The 21,459-nt window shown below is 41.3% G+C and overlaps 1 protein-coding gene across 3 annotated transcripts in view; it reads right to left on the bottom strand.

Annotated features, from left to right (window-relative positions):
- LOC126259710 (zeta-crystallin-like) overlaps positions 1 to 21,459 on the bottom strand; it is a 164,747-nt gene that overhangs the window by 60,133 nt on the left and 83,155 nt on the right. For all 3 annotated transcript variants that reach the window (XM_049956684.1, XM_049956683.1, XM_049956685.1), the window contains one exon: positions 333 to 421. In XM_049956684.1, the coding sequence (XP_049812641.1) occupies positions 333 to 421 (89 nt within the window). The remainder of the gene's footprint in view (positions 1 to 332; positions 422 to 21,459) is intronic.

Below are 21,459 nucleotides of genomic sequence, written 5' to 3'. Positions count from 1 at the left end.
AGGATGAGGAGAGGTTTTTAACACTCAGTAACATAATGATGTAAAATGTGCTGGCATTATCACTTTTTTGGACCACAGACAAAAAAACCTCATTGTTTCAAAAACAATGTATCTTCCTATGGCAAGGCTGAGTAGAACTTAACTTCACTGCCTGTGCCTTATCTCCTGCTAAACTGCTAATTTAGAAGGACACCTGTTTAGCACTTGCATATTAAAGGCCACGGCCTTTGGATAACTGCTTACTTCTATTAAACCTAACTTATGATACACAAGAAGTGTCATTCTGCCTTCTGTAAATAATTCTGACTACATAATAAACAAGAAGAATTTACCACATGCTTTGGCCAACTGTAATGCTGCAATTCCAACTGCACCACTTGCACCATGAATTAGAAGGACTTCTCCCGGTTTAATGCGACACCTATAAAAAAATTAACTATTTAGTTAATTCACCATAGAATAGTTCTCTGTCACACAAATGAACGTCTGACGGCATGACATAACTTACACATGTAGTGGGGTGGGCTGAAGGGGCATTTGGCATACAGGAAAGAGGAAACAAGTCAGAAAAAATGAATACACAGAGACAAAAAGAATGGAGAGAAGGTGGGAAGAGAAAGATTAAGGGCAAAATAAAAAAAAAAAATGAAATAATGACTGGGAAAATTAGAAAGATCTGAGACCACTTTGAAGGCGAACTGTATTATGAACAGGAGATTAAGCAAAAGATGTACAACAAGAGAACAGAGAGAAGACGAAAGGGGAAAGCAAGAGGACAGAATCAAAGTTTAGGCAGGTAGAGAGAGAGAGAGAGAGAGAGAGAGAGAGAGAGAGAGACTGTGACTGTGGGGTGTACCAGTTCCCAAACTGCAGTTCAAGAGCAGCTTGTTCTCGGGACTGATGTTCCATAACACATGGATCTAGCTGAGTGAATTATACACTCTCCAACTGAGTGGGTTCCTTTCAGTCTCAGTTAAGGTTTGGCTGTAGCCACTCATCAAAGGAAAAAACTGGTTGCTTGTCATGCCTGTAAATAATTCTGTTTGTGAGCCTGTCACTAAATATTTAATCTTAATGTAAATGATAATTTGTTTTCTCAGTCACTGTCATTTTATGGATGTCAATACATGTAAGGAGACTTGCTGCACCATATGGAATACCTTTCACATGTTGTGTCATATAATTATAAAAATTGCTGACCTCAGCTCTGAAGGGAGTTCTTCATAACCAAAATTTGTCATCTATTTTTTTAAAAAGTGTGTGTGTGTGTGTGTGTGTGTGTGAGAGAGAGAGAGAGAGAGAGAGAGAGAGAGAGAGAGAGAGAGAGAGAGAGGGAGAGAGACTGTTCCTATACACTAAGTGATCACCGTTCACCGTTTTATACCAATGTTAGTGATAAACCATCAGGCATATGTACAGTGCATAGTAACATGACCAGTAAGTAAACTGTTAATAAGCATCCATATACCTTATAGAAAGGAAATGCTACACTGGCTTTTGCTCAAGAATAAATTATGGAGGAGCTAGAAGGCATTCCGCAATATAAGTTATTTCAATTTTCATCTGTTCTATTATTTCTTCAAGGAAGTTTGGTTCATGTCATAATGATTGATTTCTCTTATTTATATTGGCACCAAATTTGAATTTAATTTTTCTGTCCAACAGACAAAGAAATTCAAGCCAGCGCCCTATACAATCTGCTGACAAAATAATGAAACTTATTTAATCAGCACATGGGACACCACTTGAAACTAAAAATTCAAAAAGTAATGATGTAATCCTTACTCTAATACTTCACAATATGAATAAAGTTATCCCTTTTTTTGTGGTCATCATTAACAGCAGCAATAATATCAGCTGAATTAGCATTGTAACAGGATACTATGGCTCAGGTCGTGTCATCGAGGTATGTCAACTGACTCGCCAAAGTCAGTACCACACTGCTTACTATTTAAATATTTTCCTTACGCAATAAAATAAAGGATGATCATTGTAAAATTATAAACATTAATTTCCATTGACTACAAATTTTCCCCTATTCGTTACTTCATGCAACTAGAAGAAGCACTTGTCTGCACGGCCCCTGTTAGGTTTTCCTACTGAAAATTCATGAAAGTACCTAATTCAGGTTGCTCAGAGGCATTGTGGTATCTTGTCACATAACACATTCCTGAAGGCTCTCTTTTAGGATGGGATTTACAGACCATAGGGCATGAAGAAACGAGTGAATGAACAAGGGTTGGAGAACTGGTGATTTGGTCTTACAGATAGTTGCTAGGTGATGTATTTGAGGGTTTCCACACAAAAGTATCAAGACTAGAGTTGATATGGGCACAACTAGAGGCTGGTAGACAACTGTTGAATACAGTAAAAGACAAAATAAAAAAAATAAATTGATAGCTATGGCAAATGCAGGCATTTTGCAAGTGGTATGTTCAAAAAAAAATAACGGAGTATTGAGCATCTGATCACCCAATGCAACATTGAACAATCCAAAAAGCATATCTCTAACAACCATGTGCCATATGTTTGAATGAAGTCTGAAGGTTAATATCTCATTGATACAAGACAACTGGAGTTCACATATGAGCTATTTCAGAAGTTACCAATTGTCTCAACCACATCTTCTGTTCATTTATCTTAAAAATTCCTCTCATAACGCAAATAGTGTATGAAATGGAGTGCTGAGAGGAGAAAATATTTATCAGTCTGGTGATTTGTTTTTAGATATGTAATTAAAGTACCCCCCCCCCCCCCCCAAAGGAACCATGGACCTTGCCATTGGTGGGGAGGCTTGCGTGCTTCAGCGATACAGATAGCCGTACCGTAAGTGCAACCACAACGGAGGGCTATCTGTTGAGAGGCCAGACAAAGGTGTCGTTCCTGAAGAGGGGCAGCAGCGTTTTCAGTAGTTGCAGAGGCAACAGTCTGGATGATTGACTGATCTGGCCTTTTAACACTAACCAAAACGGCCTTTCTGTGCTGGTACTGCGAACGGCTGAAAGCAAGGGGAAACTACAGCTGTAATTTTTCCCGAGGGCATGCAGCTTTACTGTATGGTTAAATGATGATGGCGTCCTCTTGGGTAAAATATTCCGGAGGTAAAATAGTCCCCCATTCGGATCTCTGGGCAGGTATTACTCAGGAGGACATTGTTATCAGGAGAAAGAAAATGGCGTTCTATGGATCGGAGCATGGAATGTCAGATCCCTTAATCAGGCAGGTAGGTTAGAAAATTTAAAAAGGGAAATGGATAGGTTAAAGTTAGATATAGTGGGAATTAATGAATTTCAGTGGCACGAGGAACAAGACTTCTGGTCAGGTAAATACAGGGTTATAAATACAAAATCAAATAGGGGTAATGCAGGGGTAGGTATAATAATGAATAAAAAAAATAGGAGTGCAGGTACAAACAGCATAGTGAACACATTATTGTGGCCAAGACAGACACGAAGCCCACCCCTACTACAGTAGTACAAGTTTGTATGCCAACTAGCTCTGCAGATGACGAAGAGATTAATGAAATGTATGATGAGATAAAAGAAATTATTCAGGTAGTGAAGGGAGATGAAAATTTAAGTCATGGGTGACTGGAATTCGATACTAGGAAAAGGAAGAGAAGGAAACGTAGTAGGTGAATATGGAATGGGGGTAGCAGCCTGGTAGAATTTTGCACAGAGCATAACTTAATCATAGCTAACACTTGGTTCAAGAATCTTAAAAGAAGGTTGTATACATGGCAGAGGCCTGGAGATACTCGAAGGTTTCAGATAGATTATATAATGGTAAGACAGAGATTCAGGAACCAGGTTTTAAATAGTAAGACATTTCCAGTGGCAGATGTAGACTCTGACCACAATCTATTGGTTACGACCTGTAGATTAAAACTGAAGAAACTGCAAAAAAGTTGGGAGTTTAAAGGATCTGGATAAACTGACAGAACAAGAAGTTGTACAGAGTTTCAGGGAGAACATAAGGGAACTATTGAAAGGAATGGGTGAAAGAAATACAGTAGAAGAAGAATGGGTAGCTTTGAGGGATGAAATAGTGAAGGCAGCAGAGGATCAAGTAGGTAAAAAGATGAGGGCTAATAGAAATCCTTGGGTAACAGAAGATATATTGAATTTAATTGATGAAAGGAGAAAATACAAAAATGCAGTAAATGAAGCAGGCAAAAAGTAATGTAGACAAGTGTAAAGTGCTGCGAATACATAGAAAGAAAGAGCCCTTATCATTTAGCTACAATATAGCAGGTCAGCAACTGGAAGCAGTTAATTCCATAAATTATCTGGGAGTACGCATTAGGAGTGATTTAAAATGGAATGATCATATAAAGTTGATCGTCGGTAAAGCAGATGCCAGACTGAGATTCATTGGAAGAATCCTAAGGAAATGCAATCCGAAAACAAACGAAGTAGGTTACAGTACATCTCGCGAAGAGACCATGAGGATAAAATCAGAGAGATTAGCGCCCACACAGAAGCATACCGACAATCGTTCTTTCCACGAACAATACGAGACTGGAATAGAAGGGAGAACCGATAGAGGTACTCAGGGTACCCTCCGCCACACACTGTCCGGTGGCTTGCGGAGTATGGATGTAGATGTAGATGTACAACACAAACGTCTCAAAAATGAGATCAACAGGAGGTGCAAAATGGCTAAGCAGGGATGACTAGAAGGCAAGTGTAAGGATGTAGAGGCATGTCTCACTAGGGTAAGATAGATACTGCCTACAGGAAAATTAAATAAGACTTTTGGAGAAAAGAGAACCACTTGTATGAATATCAAGAGCTCAGATGGATATGCAGTTTTAAGCAAAGAAGAGAAAGTAGAAAGATGGGAGGAGTAAATTGGGGGTCTGTACAAGGGTGATGTACTTGAGGACAATATTATGAAAATGGAAGAGGATGTAGATGGAGATGAAATGGGAGATATGATACTGCGTGAAGAGTTTGACAGAGCACTGAAAGACCTAAGCCGAAACAAGGCCTGGGAGAGCCAGCCCTGACAAAACTCTATCATTTGGTGAGCAAGATGTATGAGACAGGCGAGATACCCTCAGACTTCAAGAAGAATGTAACAATTCCAATCCCAAAGAAAGCAGGTGTTGACACATGTGAAAATTACCGAACTATCAGTTTAATAAGCCACGGCTGCAAAATACTAACACGAATTCTTTACAGACAAATGGAAAAACTGGTAGACGCCGATCTCGGGGAAGATCAGTTTGGATTCTGTAGAAATGTTGGAACATGTGAGGCAGTACTGACCTTACGACTTATCTTAGAAAACAGATTAAGGAAAGGCAAACCTACATTTCAAGCATTTGTAGACTTGGAGAAAGCTTTTGACAATGTTGACTGGAATACTCTCTTTCAAATTCTGAAGGTGGCAGGGTTAAAATACAGAGAGCGAAAGGCTATTTACAATTTATACAGACACCAGATGGCAGTTGTAAGAGTCGAGGGGCACGAAAAGGAAGCAGTGGTTGGGAAGGGAGTGAGACAGGGTTGTAGCCTTTCCCCGATGTTATTCAATCTGTATATTGAGCAAGCAGTAAAGGAAGCGAAAGAAAAATTCGGAGTAGGAATTAAAATCCATGGAGAAGAAATTAAAACTTCAAGGTTCGCCGATGACATTGTAATTCTGTCAGAGACGGCAAAGAACCTGGAAGAGCAGCTGAACGAAATGGACAGTGTCTTGAAAGGAGGATATAAGATGAACGTCAACAAAAGCAAAACGAGGGTAATGGAATGTGGTCGAATTAAATCGGGTGATGCTGAGGGTATTAGATTAGGAAATGAGACACTTAAAATGGTAAATGAGTTTTGCTATTTAGGGAACAAAAGAGCTGATGATGGTCGAAGTACATCTACATCTACATGACTACTCTGCAATTCACATTTAAGTGCTTGGCAGAGGGTTCATAGAACCACAATCATACTATCTCTCTACCATTCCACTCCCGAACAGCGCGTGGGAAAAACGAACACCTAAACCTTTCTGTTACAGCTCTGATTTTTCTTATACCTATGTAGGTTGGGCTCAACAAAATATTTTCGCATTCGGAAGAGAAAGTTGGTGACTGAAATTTCGTAAATAGATCTCGCCGCGACGAAAAACGTCTTTGCTTTAATGACTTCCATCCCAATTTGCGTATCATATCTGCCACACTCTCTCCCCTATTACGTGATAATACAAAACGAGCTGCCCTTTTTTGCACCCTTTCGATGTCCTCTGTCAATCCCACCTGGTAAGGATCCCACACCGCGCAGCAATATTCTAACAGAGAACAAACGAGTGTAGTGTAAGCTGTCTCTTTAGTGGACTTGTTGCATCTTCTAAGTGTCCTGCCAACGAAACGCAACGTTTGGCTCGCCTTCCCCACAATATTATCTATGTGGTCTTTCCAACTGAAGTTGTTCATAATTTTTACACCCAGGTACTTAGTTGAATTGACAGCCTTGAGAATTGTACTATTTATCGAGTAATCGAATTCCAACGGATTTCTTTTGGAACTCATGTGGATCACCTCACACTTTTCGTTATTTAGCGTCAACTGTCACCTGCCACACCATACAGCAATCTTTTCTAAATCGCTTTGCAACTGATACTGGTTTTCGGATGACCTTACTAGACGGTAAATTACAGCATCATCTGCGAAGTAGAGAGGATATAAAATGGAAAGGAAAGTGTTTCTGAAGAAGAGAAATTTGTTAACATCGAGTATACATTTAAGTGTCAGGAAGTCATTTCTGAAAGTATTTGTATGGAAGTGAAACGTGGACAATAAATAGTTTGGACAAGAAGAGAATAGAAACTTTTGAAATGTGGTGCTACAGAAGAATGCTGAAGATTATATGGGTAGATCACATAACTAATGAGGAGGTATTGAATAGAATTGGGGAGAAGAGAAATTTGTGGCACACCTTGACTAGAAGAAGGGATCGGTTGGTAGGACATGTTCTGAGGCATCAAGGGATCATCAATTTAGTATTGGAGGGCAGCGTGGAGGGTAAAAATCGTAGAGGGATACCAAGAGACGAATCCACTAACCAGATTCAGAAGGATGTAGCTTGCAGTAGGTACTGGGAGATGAAGAAGCTTGCACAGGATAGTGTAGCGTGGAGAGCTGCATCAAACAAGTGTCTGGACTGAAGACCACAACAACAACAACAACAACAACAACAATTAAAGTACAATACGTGTAACCTTGCGCTTTCTCTACGTAGGATCATTTTGGGCTGCTTTCAGGTATTCAGCTTGGTAGCGTCATCTGGATCAGGCTGTTCCAGCTCAAGTGCCTGCCTGTGGGCAGTGGGTTGCAGGATCACAGGTGGGCAAACAGCTGATGCAAAAGCAGTCAGCTGTGTTGTACCTTACACAACAATACTGCCCTGCCGAGTAATCCTGGGCAGGGATCACCAAGTGATTTGTGCACACACAAAACACGTGCAGTGGGATACTTAGCAGGTAATCTATGCTACCTTCGCCTACCCGTGGAAGATGCGATGGGCGCTCACAGATGCTCGTGCTCCAAGCAGAAGCATTGGATCAGCCTGGTCTAGATGGTGCAATATTTTGGCATATTTACTGCCATGCTCAGGCAGTGCTGATAACATGTTCAGGGCACTGTTAGAGTGGAGGAGGCAAGACATAGTGGTATTTACACAGCTTGCCTATATTGTTGCATCCAGGTGGTTCAGGAGAGCACCACAGGCTGGATGCCACACTGATAAAACAAGTCAACAATGTTATATGTCACAGAGTACTGCCTCTCCACAGCAAGCAGTGTGAAGTGTGACGGGACCGAAGTGTTACAAAAAGGCCAATAATTTCTGGGACTGTGGCCCAAAGGAACTGGTGGAGGTCCAACTATATGGCAGGCTTATAAATAAAAACTGTGGTTTCCAGGTTAAGAAAATGTGGGACCAACCTCTGAGCTTGCCTAAACTCAATTTGAAGATCTTACTGGAAAGCTGATACAATATCACAATGATGTGCCTCCTCTATTCTAACAGTGTCCTGAACACATTGGTGGCAGTACAGAAACAGAGGAAAACAACTTATGCCCCAAGGGTGCACTTCTCCCCTCCCCTCACCAACTAAGCCACACGCAGTCTCCAAGGGCCCAGGATGGATAGCAGGAGAACAACATCGTACCCACACAAAGACAGACAGTCATCAGCACTGCCATGTGATGCCAACAAGTCACCTTGGTGAAATATCGTGTCATCCAGACCATGTTACCGTGCTAAAAAACCAAGAACAATCAAGATGCAGTACAGAACTTTTTATAGCAAAAGAGAATAATACATGTCATTAATTTAAGCAGCCCGTCAGAGACAGCGTTGCCAGATGTGTTGTTCATCTGGTATCCTCAAACCAAATAAGAGAAAGATACATAAACTGGATATCAACTTTAATAAGGATTGATCCCGGCTCAGTCTCGTGTGCTGTCATCTACACTATAGGAACAACTGACAACAATTGTTTCTTGTGGACCACTTGACTCTGCATGCGCAACAGCCTGATTGACTAACTTCAACGCTAATTAATTCTGAAAGCGCACAACATATCTTTTTTTTCTGAACAATTATTTATCAGCACAACTGTTCTGCAACACTCTTACAAGCTTACACACTTCTGACCAACCTATGTAACAAACAAATTAATGATAGAAGTGAACTTTATACAATCAACACACAATTATTAACTGTAGTATCGGCCTGCTTTATTGACCTGTTTTGCAGAGGCTACATGTCTTGATGGGCACAGCTGAGGGACAATTGAAACGATAGAGGAGGGGATGAACATGGAGAGGGCGGAGGAGAATATGGGTATGGTGATAGGGGAGCAGGAGGGGATGTACAGGGACTGGGAGGGGAGGAGGAGATGGACAGATAGGAACAATGTACGAGAAGATGGACACTACAGACAGAGGAGGAGGAGGAGGAGGAGGAGGAGGAGATTGGCAAATGCAGTGGGTAGGGGGGGGGGGGTTGCCCTGAGAGACTGGGGAAGAGGTGGTGGACACACAGAAAGTGGCAAGGAGGTGATAGAAAGAGGGGGAGAAAGGGCATGGGAAAATAAGGTGGTGGAGGAGGAGCACTGACAGTAAAACAGGGGGAGGAAGAGCAGGGGTGTTGTGCGAGTAGTATCGGCATGCTTTGCAGGGGCTACATGTGCATGCGGCGAGGGCGCGAGGGCGAGGGAGAGGGAGAGGGAGAGGGAGGGGGAGGGGGAGGGGGAGGGGGAGGGGGAGGGGGAGGGGGAGGGGGAGAGGGAGAGGGAGAGGGAGGGGGAGGGGGAGAGGGAGAGGGAGGAGGCAGGGGCAGGAGGAGGAAGACATGGTCAGAGAGAGTGGGGAGGAGGAGATGGACAGATAACAGTGGGAGGATGAGGTGGACAGAGAGAGCTAATGAGGATATGGACAAAGAGATGGGGGAGGAGGAGATGTGAGCAATATATCAGTTGAATGCATATGCGAGTAAAGTTGTGCGTAAAAGACTACTTTAATAACCAGCATGTTAACAACCACAATTTTTTTTGATATGTTTGTAAGCATGATGAGCAGGATATGTGATGTATAATCCAGTGTATTTTACATGACTGTGAACTATGTACTGTGTCAGATTTGACGTACATTAAAAGACATCGTCCACCTCCACGTATACGTCACCTGGGTGAGAAGAAATATGAAGGGTTTTAATGAAATCATGTTATAACTATTGATGAAGCATTTTTGTTTATAAGTTCTAGATATCCAAATCAATAGACGGCTCCAAAACCCATCAACTATACAGCAAAGCAGAGATTGGACAGCAGTGACAGTGGAGTCCAGAGATAGTCCACCATCACACATATCTGGACGCTATATAATGCCGTGGGAGCTTTTTTCTACAATGTAAACAATACTGTGAAGCCAAAAATTCATTGCATTTTGCCCGTGATGTGGTTCCTGGAGATTTTGACACTGTCAGACAGTTAGCTGCATCCCCGTTTCGCCATAAAATTCAGCACATCGTCCGATGGGAGATAATAAGGGTAACAGTTTGCGTGGATTGTTAAGTCTAACTGCTGAGAGAGGTCGTTGTTAGCTCGTTCCAAAATTTGCATGGTTTAAGAAATTTAGAGTGTTCCTAATTGCATGGTTCCACATGTTAGAATTTGATTAATTAAGCTGACAATGCAGTTATATGGATTAGGGAGATAGACTGTTTGACTTAGGAGTTGGTACAGTAAAATGTGTATTTGTGAGGATGAATAATTCCAGTGCAAGTTAGTTTATTTGGACTTCTGGGGTCCTACAGTTGCATGAAAATGGGTTAGTGAACCTGCTGGCCGACTCTGAGATGATAAGAGTACATGCTTATTTGGTGGTGGTTGATTGTATGATTACTGTGGTTTCTGCTGTCACTAATGATTCATAGATTGGTAATTGAGTGTTATTTTGCTGCTGCAGGCAGCGTGTTATGTGAAGTTTGCGATCAATCATGCATGAATTCAGAAAGCGTATATTAGAAGTTTGCGATTGATCATGCATGTATTCAGAAAGTGTATTGAGAATTAGATTTTACCAATAAATCATAAATGAAGTGAGCCACGACTGGCTAAAGAAAGTAAAACTTAAAAAATACGTCTTCAAATTTCATACTTTGGGTATTAACGTGTGCTGTGAGATGCAACAAATTTCAAATAGAGTGGATATTTGTCATGATATTTGGAAAGTTCTTTATTGATTATATATAACAAAATGACAATATTCCCAAACAAACTCACGTTAATTAAAAAGGTAAAACCTGAAAGTTATTAAAGGGGTTATATTTACTAGAAAATAATAACTTGACAGTGGAGGTAAGAGAGTAAAGTTAAATGAAATTATCATTAATATTTTAGCAATAAGAATTCTAGATCAGTGATGTTATTTACATAATAGTGCATCCGAGTGAGAAAGTTTAACACATCATTGAGTCAACAAAAGAAAAGATAAATAACAAGACTCAAGAAATAATTACATACAAAAAATATTAAAGCAATTTAATCCAAGTTATTTTAACAAGGGCACTAATATATTATGCAATCAGTAATGGTGTATGAGAATAAACCAACTATCTCTCAATATTTTCCTGGTTAGTTAAAACTGAATTACATTGCATTATCATAGTGAGAAGGTACAACTTCGCATTAATTACAGTGGTTTTCTACTGACAATAGGTTTGCTATAGTAATTAAAAAGGTTTTTGAGAGTCTTTGCAAATATTAGAAATGCCATTAAAGCAGTAGTTTTGATAATACATTATGTAATTGAAGATGTTACATATATGTTGTGTGTAGGTTTGAAAGTGATAATACTGGTCCCTTTTGTTCTCACATAAGCTGCGAGTACAGATGGTATATTGGCTCTTCAAGTCATTGTTAATCGCTAGAGTCTAACAAAGTTTAGGAATACTAGTGAAAGTCATCTCAGCTGAACTAATTTCAGAACGGTTGACTTTTTGCTATGTACTGGACACTGTGGAAGTTGTTGGATGTGTTCGACACAGGGCAGACATCATATAGGCCCTACGTACCCAGTTGAACTTTGACACAGTTCAACTATTGGTCAAGTAGGTCTACTGTACCCAGCCCCTAACTGTGCCATTACAACCACCAACATTACCCCCATGTCTCGTGGGTTGTCTAGTGATTGGGCCACAGACATTTCCTCGCAGAGGTGCCAGTTTCCTGCTAGCTATGTGCACACCACCAACAGTGGCACAGTGATTGTGAAACTATTTTACACCCATAATCACGTGTCTACACACATCTGCAGACACACCATCTATTAGCAGCACTGCAACCACAGTCACTTGATATTGCACTTATCTGCCCACCTACCTTTAAAAGGCTGTGCCAAGGCCACAAGCAGGCCAACGGTTTTCCCAATCTGGCCAATTATGTCAGCCATTACCGGACCACCACTCAGAGCATCACTGTCCATCTCGCCAGCCCATCGGTATTGCCCTGCCAATGATTGAGCCGTCAACCCTACTGATCCCCAACTGCAGCCAATATCGTCACCGGCTCATCAGCTCTATGCCAGTGCACTCCATTGGCGTCATCACATCCTGGGCAGTCCTGCTGGTTGACCGCCGCCTTTTAACTGCTGTCAATGCCTTCATTACCCAGAGCAACTTCAACTTCACCGGCTCATTGATCTTGCCACATCCCAGGTCATCACACCTAATCAAACATTGTCTCCCAGCAGCTGCTGATGCCTACCAATGCCAGCTCACTGGGCTACCGATGCTGCCTGTCTTGCTGTGTACAGCCACACCCCTCTTGCCACAACATCAATCACCAGGTGCCTGCCACGCACTGCCCACCATCACCGGGCACCTGTGTAGTGGACTGACAAGGCAGCCAGTCCACAGTGACGGGTAGCCGAAAGGGCACACGTACACACACGCCGACTGGCGCGAAGTCTGGAACAGGATTCGTAATGAATGTGATAAAGAAAAGAACGTAGCTACTAGAACACTTAACTTTTATATCGTCCTTTGGTATACAGCATTCTTGATGATACAAGTGAGACATTCTTGAGATACATGCAATGGTACAAATGGCGCCTTGCTAGGTCGTAGCCATTAACTTAGCTGAAGGCTATTCTAACTGTCTCTCGGCAAATGAGAGAAAGGCTTCGTCAGTGTAGTCGCTAGCAACGTCGTCGTACAACTGGGGCGAGTGCTAGTACGTCTCTCGAGACCTGCCTTGTGGTGGCGCTCGGTCTGCGATCCTGACAGTGGCGACACGCGGGTCCGACATGTACTAATGGACCGCGGCCGATTTAAGCTACCACCTAGCAAGTGTGGTGTCTGGCGGTGACACCACAACCTGCGCACCCTAGCACAGCACCATGCCAGGTACAGACCAGATCCGAAAGATACAATATCATGTGTCATGTTATTGTAACTTTGTGCAGAAACTCTTGCAGATGTCACTGTGAGCCATTGTTTATTTTCCATGCTCTTGTTACTGTACAAGGACACAAAAGTCTGCGATGAGATGCTCCAGTCATGCCGCACTGCACTGGTTAACAGTGCGGCTGGCAACGACAGTCCCACACATCTCACCTCACTAACTGCTGCAGCCTGCCTTGCAGAACCATGCCTGTCATCCCACTGGCAGTTGTCTTGGGTAGAGCTGGCTCCTATCTGCTGCTGATGCTCGACATCCCGGAAGTATCATCATCGCACCAGCAGCCACATTTGGCAGAACCATGCTCCCACCAGCTGCCGACCCCCGATGTCTGGAGAGTGCCATTGTCCTCGAGGCACCTAACAGCTTGTCCACCCACAGACAAAAATTGGTGACATGGTGGCCCAGCCTCACTGCAATTGTTGGTCGAGCTTCTATCTCCCATCAACCACTGATGCCTGCCAATTCTACCTTGCTGTTTCCTACTGTTACATGACACACTGTTCGTTGTTCTGGTGCTCCTTCGTGGGTTCTATGTCATCTTCGGCACTTCCACACAGAGCATTAGATTTAAAGAATCACTGTATAGCGCAATATATTGAAATATGTGGGGGAGAGATTGCTACAAATAACTTGTCAGTTGTAGTGACAGCACTTTACAGAGTTTCTGCAGGGAACATGAATGTGTTTGTGAGGCAGTTATACCCTCTTTTATCCCAAGTGTCCTCCAAGCTCAAGAATTTAGTAACTGCAAATGCCTTTAATTTAAAATTTCTAAATGGGACCAGGAATGAAGCAGATTTAAAACATTTAGTTGAGTCTTTTAATCTGAAGACAGAAGTAGATTTTCCAATTAAGGTTACTGATAAAAAATTCAGTTCACAATACATTTATAGATACATCAAGAGTCAACAGAGTCAGTGTACATTGAATTGTTAATGACTTTCTGACCATGGTGGTCAATTGCTCACACATCAAACTAAAAACAGATTTGAGCAATCTTGGACAATAAATGACAGGACCCTTAAAAAATTCAATTACAGACTGCAAGAGACATATTGGAGTCCAATTTTCAGTGACACAAATGTAAACAAAAAGTGTAATAAATTTTTAAATGAATTCATGTCTCTCTTTGAAGCTACTTTTCCCCAAAAAATAATTAGAAACAGTCATGTAGGCACCGACAAGAAGACATGGCTCACTACAGAACTTTACTGTAGTACACTAAAGCAGGTATTGAATAAGATTATAAGTATGTGCATAAAACTTGAAATTGAGAAGTGACAAAGCAAAATAAAAACTATTTGAAATGCAATAAAGAGGAAACTGGCAGAAAATCATGGATCATGGCTCACATACAAATTAAACATGATGCAATATTGTAATGGAACCTGAAATGGTTGCAGAAATCTTGAAAAACATTTTTTACCAGCACCAGAAGAAGTAAATGGATGTGTGGACAAAGCAATGACTCTCCTACAGAAAGCTATTAGCAACAGAACCCCGTAGACATCTTTACCTCCTGTTACAGTAAATGAGACTGAAAGAATAATAAACCCATTAAAAAATATAAAGTCTATTAATCTGTGCAATATTTCTACTGAAACATTATTATAAATGCATACATCCAGTTTTATGCAACATACTCAATACTTCTCTGCAAGCAGAAATTGTCCCCGAAACACTAAAATCGACAGTAGTGATACCCCATTTAAAAAAAAGTGATAAACCTAATTTCATGAACTATTACCCAATCTTGCTTTTAACCATCTTTTCCAAAATTCTTGAAAAACCTATACACAGACTGATCGTACGTCATCTCACCTTCCACAATGTTGTTGTTGTTGTTGTTGTTGTCTTCAGTCCACAGACTGGTTTGATGCAGCTTTCCATGCTACTCTATCCTGTGCAAGCTTCATCTCCCAGTACCTACTGCAACCTACATCTTTCTGAATCTGTTTAGTGTATTCATCTCTTCGTCTCCCTTTCTGATTACCTTCCACAATATCCTCAACAATAATAAATTTGATTCTCATGCTCGTCTTTGTACTGTGGAGCTGTTAGCTTCAGTCATACATACAGGAGTGAGAGCAGACTGTTATGCTGAATGGCCCATCCAGAAAACTTTTTTCATCTAAATGGGACACACTGTTTTAGATCCATTGCTTTTTCTTAATTTCATTAATGACATTTCTTTTTGTTCTGATAAAAAGAGTAATTTGCCCATTTCACTGATGATTACAATTATCATTGACAAATTTTCAGATAATAATCTTGAACAAACTGAACGAAGTTTTCATTTATGTCAAACTGGTTTCCTTCAAATCGTCTCTCACTCAGTGCAGATGAAACCTATTATATGAGGTTCAATACACCACAAATAAATCTTGAAGAAATTAACAAAGTTCAAAATTCAATCAAAGCAAAAAGGTGAGAATACAAAATTCCTGGGGGCTTATATAGACAGCAAATGTAATTGGTCAGCAGCAAATTTAAATAGTTGGCCCACATTCTTCAGCTTTTTAAAAGACTTATCTCAGCTATATTTGCAGTACAGGTTATTGCTTCAGAAGCTGAAGCAGATACCTTTAACCATTCCTACTTTGGCTACTTTCATTCATTAATGATGTATGCTATTATATTCTCTGAGTAACAACCTATTCAAGAAAGTTCAATCCATTTACATTTACATCTACATACATACTCTGCAATCCACCAAACGGTGCGTGGCGGAGGGTACGTCGTACCACAATTAGCATCTTCTCTCCCTGTTCCACTCCCAAACAGAATGAGGGAAAAATGACTGCCTATATGCCTCTGTACGAGCCCAATCTCTCTTATCTTATCTTATCTTTGTGGTCTTTTCACGAAACATAAGTTGGCGGCAGTAAAATTGTACTGCAGTCAGCCTCAAATGCAGGTTCTCTAAATTTGCTCAGTAGCAATTCACGAAAAGAATGCCTCCTTTCCTCCAGAGACACCCACCCGAGTTCCTGAAGCATTTCGGTAACAATCGCGTGATGATCAAACCTACCAGTAACAAATCTAGCAGCCCGCCTCTGAATTGCTTCTATGTCCTCCCTCAATCCGACCTGATAGGGATCCCAAACGCTCGAGCAGTACTCAAGAATAGGTCATATTAAGGTTTTATAAGCGGTCTCCTTTACAGATGAACCACATCTTCCCAAAATTCTACCAATGAACCGAAGACAACCATCCGCCTTCTCCACAACTGCAAATTACATGCTTGTCCCACTTCACTCCATATCGCTCTGCAATGTTACGCCCAAATATTTAATTGACGTGACTATGTCAAGCACTACACTACTAATGGAGTATTCAAACATTATGGGATTCTTTTTCCTATTCATCTGCATTAATTTACATTTACCTATATTTTGAGTTAGCTGCCAGTCGTTACACCAATCACAAATCCTGAGCAAGTCATCTTGTATCCTCCTACAGTCACTCAACAACGACACCATCCCGTACACCACAGCATCATCAGCAAACAGGCGCACATTGCTATCCACCCTATCCAAAAGATCATTTATGTAGATAGAAAACAACAGCGGACCTACCACACCTCCCTGGGGCACTCCAGATGATACCCTCACCTCCGATGGACACTCACCACTGAGGACAACGTACTGGGTTCTATTACCTAAGAAGTCTTCGAGCCACTCACATACTTGGGAACCAATCCCATATGCTCATACCTTAGTTAGGAGTCTGCAGTGGGGCACCGAGTCAAACGCTTTCCGGAAGTCAAGGAATATGGCATCCGTCTGATACCCTTCATCCATGGTTCGCAAGATATCATGTGAAAAAAAGGCGAGTTGTGTTTTGCAGGAGTGATGCTTTCTAAAGCCGTGCTGATGCATGGACAGCAACTTCTCTTTCTCAAGGAAATTCATTATATTCAAACTGAGTATATGTTCGAGAATCCTGCAACGAAACGATGTTAAGGATAGTGGTCTGTAATTTTGAGGATCCGTTCTTCTACCTTTCTTATATACAGGCATCATCTGCGCTTTATTCCAGTTGCTCGGGACTTTACGTTGGGCAGGAGATCCGCGATAAATGCAAGCTCAGTAAGGAGCCAATGCAGTAGAGAACTCTCTGTAAAACCAAATTGGAATCCCATCAGGACCTGGCGATTTATTTATTTTCAACCCATTCAGCTGCTTCACAACCCCAGGGATGTCTATCACTATGTCCTCCATACGGGAATCTGCAAGAGACTCAAACGGCGGTATGTTTGTACGATCCACTTGCGTGAAAGATTTCTCAAATGCTAAATTTAAAATTTCAGCTTTCGTTTTGCTGTCTTCTGTTGCCAGGCCAGACTGGTCAGTGAGTGACTGGATGGAAGTCTTCAACCCGCTTACTGATTTTACGTAATACCAGAATTTCCTTGGGTTTTCAGCAAGATCTTTTGCTAAGGTATGACGGTGGCCTTGTAACATTAACCAAAACGGCCTTGCTGTGCGGGTACTGCGAACGGCTGAAAGCAAGGGGAAACTACAGCCGTAATTTTTCCCGAGGACATGCAGCTTTACTGTATGATTAAATGATGATGGCGTCCTCTTGGGTAAAATATTCCGGAGGTAAAATAGTCCCCCATTCGGATCTCCGGGCGGGGACTACTCAAGAGGACGTCGTTATCAGGAGAAAGAAAACTGGCATTCTACGGATCGGAGCGTGGAATGTCAGATCCCTTAATCGGGCAGGTAGGTTAGAAAATTTAAAAAGGGAAATGGATAGGTTAAAGTTAGATATAGTGGGAATTAGTGAAGTTCGGTGGCAGGAGGAACAAGACTTTTGGACAGGTGATTACAGGGTTATAAATACAAAATCAAATAGGGGTAATGCAGGAGTAGGTTTAATAATGAATAAAAAAATAGGAGTGCGGGTTAGCTACTACAAACAGCATAGTGAACGCATTATTGTGGCCAAGATAGACACAAAGTCCATGCCTACTACAGTAGTACAAGTTTATATGCCAACTAGCTCTGCAGATGATGAAGAAATTGATGAAATGTATGACGAGATAAAAGAAATTATTCAGGTAATGAAGGGAGACGAAAATTTAATAGTCATGGGTGACTGGAATTCGTCAGTAGGAAAAGGGAGAGAAGGAAACATAGTAGGTGAATATGGATTGGGGGGAAGAAATGAAAGAGGAAACCGCCTTGTAGAATTTTGCACAGAGCATAACTTAATCATAGCTAACACTTGGTTCAAGAATCATAAAAGAAGGTTGTATACCTGGAAGAATCCTGGAGATACTAATAGGTATCAGATAGATTATATAATGGTAAGACAGAGATTTAGGAACCAGGTTTTAAATTGTAAGACATTTCCAGGGGCAGATGTGGATTCTGACCACAATCTATTGGTTATGAACTGCAGATTGAAACTGAAGAAACTGCAAAAAGGTGGGAATTTAAGGAGATGGGACCTGGATAAACTGAAAGAACCAGATGTTGTAGAGAGTTTCAGGGAGAGCATAAGGGAACAATTGACAGGAATGGGGGAAAGAAATACAGTAGAAGAAGAATGGGTAGCTCTGAGAGATGAAGTAGTGAAGGCAGCAGAGGATCAAGTAGGTAAAAGACGAGGGCTACTAGAAATCCTTGGGTAACAGAAGAAATATTGAATTTAATTGATGAAAGGAGAAAATATAAAAATGCAGTAAATGAAGCAGGCAAAAGGGAATACAAACGTCTCAAAAATGAGATCGACAGAAAGTGCAAAATGGCTAAGCAGGGATGGCTAGAGGACAAATGTAAGGATGTAGAGGCTTGTCTCACTAGGGGTAAGATAGATACTGCCTACAGGAAAATTAAAGAGACCTTTGGAGAGAAGAGAACCACTTGTATGAATATCAAAAACTCAGATGGCAACCCAGTTCTTAGCAAAGAAGGGAAGGCAGAAAGGTGGAAGGAGTATATGGAGGGTTTATACAAGGGCGATGTACTTGAGGACAATATTATGGAAATGGAAGAGGATGTAGATGAAGATGAAATGGGAGATAAGATACTGCGTGAAGAGTTTGACAGAGCACTGAAAGACCTGAGTCGAAACAAGGCCCCGTGAGTAGACAACATTCCATTAGAACTACTGATGGCCTTGGGAGAGCCAGTCATGACAAAACTCTACCATCTGGTGAGCAAGATGTATGAGACAGGCGAAATACCCACAGACTTCAAGAAGAATATAATAATTCCAATACCAAAGAAAGCAGGTGTTGACAGATGTGAAAATTACCGAACTATCAGTTTAATAAGTCACAGCTGCAAAATACTAACGCGTATTCTTTACAGACGAATGGAAAAACTGGTAGAAGCGGACCTCGGGGAAGATCAGTTTGGATTCCGTAGAAATGTTGGAACACGTGAGGAAATACTAACCTTATGACTTATCTTAGAAGAAAGATTAAGAAAAGGCAAACCTACGTTTCTAGCATTTGTAGACTTAGAGAAAGCTTTTGACAACGTTAACTGGAATACTCTCTTTCAAATTCTGAAGGTGGCAGGGGTAAAATACAGGGAGCGAAAGGCTATTTACAATTTGTACAGAAACCAGATGGCAGTTATAAGAGTCGAGGGGCATGAAAGGGAAGCAGTGGTTGGGAAAGGAGTGAGACAGGGTTGTAGCCTCTCCCCGATGTTATTCAATCTGTATATTGAGCAAGCAGTAAAGGAAACAAAAGAAAAATTCGGAGTAGGTATTAAAATTCATGGAGAAGAAGTAAAAACTTTGAGGTTCGCCGATGACATTGTAATTCTGTCAGAGACAGCAAAGGACTTGGAAGAGCAGTTGAACGGAATGGACAGTGTCTTGAAAGGAGGATATAAGATGAACATCAACAAAAGCAAAACGAGGATAATGGAATGTAGTCAAATTAAATCGGGTGATGCTGAGGGGGATTAGATTAGGAAATGAGACACTTAAAGTAGTAAAGGAGTTTTGCTATTTAGGGAGTAAAATAACTGATGATGGTCGAAGTAGAGAGGATATAAAATGTAGACTGGCAATGGCAAGGAAATTGTTTCTGAAGAAGAGAAATTTGTTAACATCGAGTATAGATTTAAGTGTCAGGAAGTCGTTTCTGAAAGTATTTGTATGGAGTGTAGCCATGTATGGAAGTGAAACATGGACAATAACCAGTTTGGACAAGAAGAGAATAGAAGCTTTCGAAATGTGGTGCTACAGAAGAATGCTGAAGATAAGGTGGGTAGATCACGTAACTAATGAGGAGGTATTGAATAGGATTGGGGAGAAGAGAAGTTTGTGGCACAACTTGACTAGAAGAAGGGATCGGTTGGTAGGACATGTTCTGAGGCATCAAGGGATCACAAATTTAGCATTGGAGGGCGGCGTGGAGGGTAAAAATCGTAGAGGGAGACCAAGAGATCAATACACTAAGCAGATTCAGAAGTATGTAGGTTGCAGTAGGTACTGGGAGATGAAGAAGCTTGCACAGGATAGAGTAGCATGGAGAGCTGCATCAAACCAGTCTCAGGACTGAAGACCACAACAACAACAACAACAACAACAACATGACGGTGGTAGTGGTTGAATGCTTCGCGCATCACTCTTTTTACAGCAGCACGAATCTCTACTAACTTTTGCCTGTCGTCATTCTCCCAATTTTTCTTGTACCGCGAGTGCAACTGCCTTTGCTTCCTGAGCATTCTCCGAATTGCGCTGTTAAACCACGGTGGGTCTTTTCCATCCGCAACCCATTTTTTCGGCACATACTTGTCCAATGCGTGATTTACAATGTGTTTAAAATTTGCCCATAATTCTTCCACGTCCATCGTACCGAAGTAAATGAAGTCGATTCATTTACTAAATGGGATGCTAACAACTGCTTATCTGCTCTTTCTAGTAAAAATACTCTCCTAGCCTTCTTGACCGACTTTTTAACTTGCGTAATCATAGTCGTAATGACAACATCATGATCACTAATCCCTGTCTCAACACTGACACCGTCGATGAGGTCTGGTCTGTTCATGGCTACCAAATCTAAAATATTTCCATTACGCGTTGGCTGTTGATTTAGCTGCTCAAGACAGTTTTCGGATAATGTGTTCAAAAGTAATTCACACAACAGCTTGTCTGACTGAACCACCTGTAATGAATCCATAGACCCCAGTCTATACTAGGTAGGTTGAAGTCACCTCCGACTAATATAGCATGATCCGGGTACTTCTGCGATACAGAGTGTAGACTCCCTTTGAATGATTCTAGAACTGTCACGGTGGAACCTGGTGGCCGGTAATAACACCCCACAATTAACTTTATTTCTCCTAGCCCTGTTAAACGTGTGCAGATAACTTCACAATCACACTGTACTTCGACCTCAGTAGACACAATATTTTTGTCAACTGCAATGAAGACACCACCTCCTACGGTGTCTAATCTGTCTTTCCGATACATGTTCCAACACTCACTAAATATTTCAGAACTTCCTATCTCAGGATT

The sequence above is a fragment of the Schistocerca nitens genome, chromosome 5, assembly GCF_023898315.1.
Source record: "Schistocerca nitens isolate TAMUIC-IGC-003100 chromosome 5, iqSchNite1.1, whole genome shotgun sequence".
Lineage (NCBI taxonomy): Eukaryota > Metazoa > Arthropoda > Insecta > Orthoptera > Acrididae > Schistocerca > Schistocerca nitens.
Note: the sequence above shows the minus strand (reverse complement) of the source record. Positions and strands in the feature narration are given on the sequence as shown.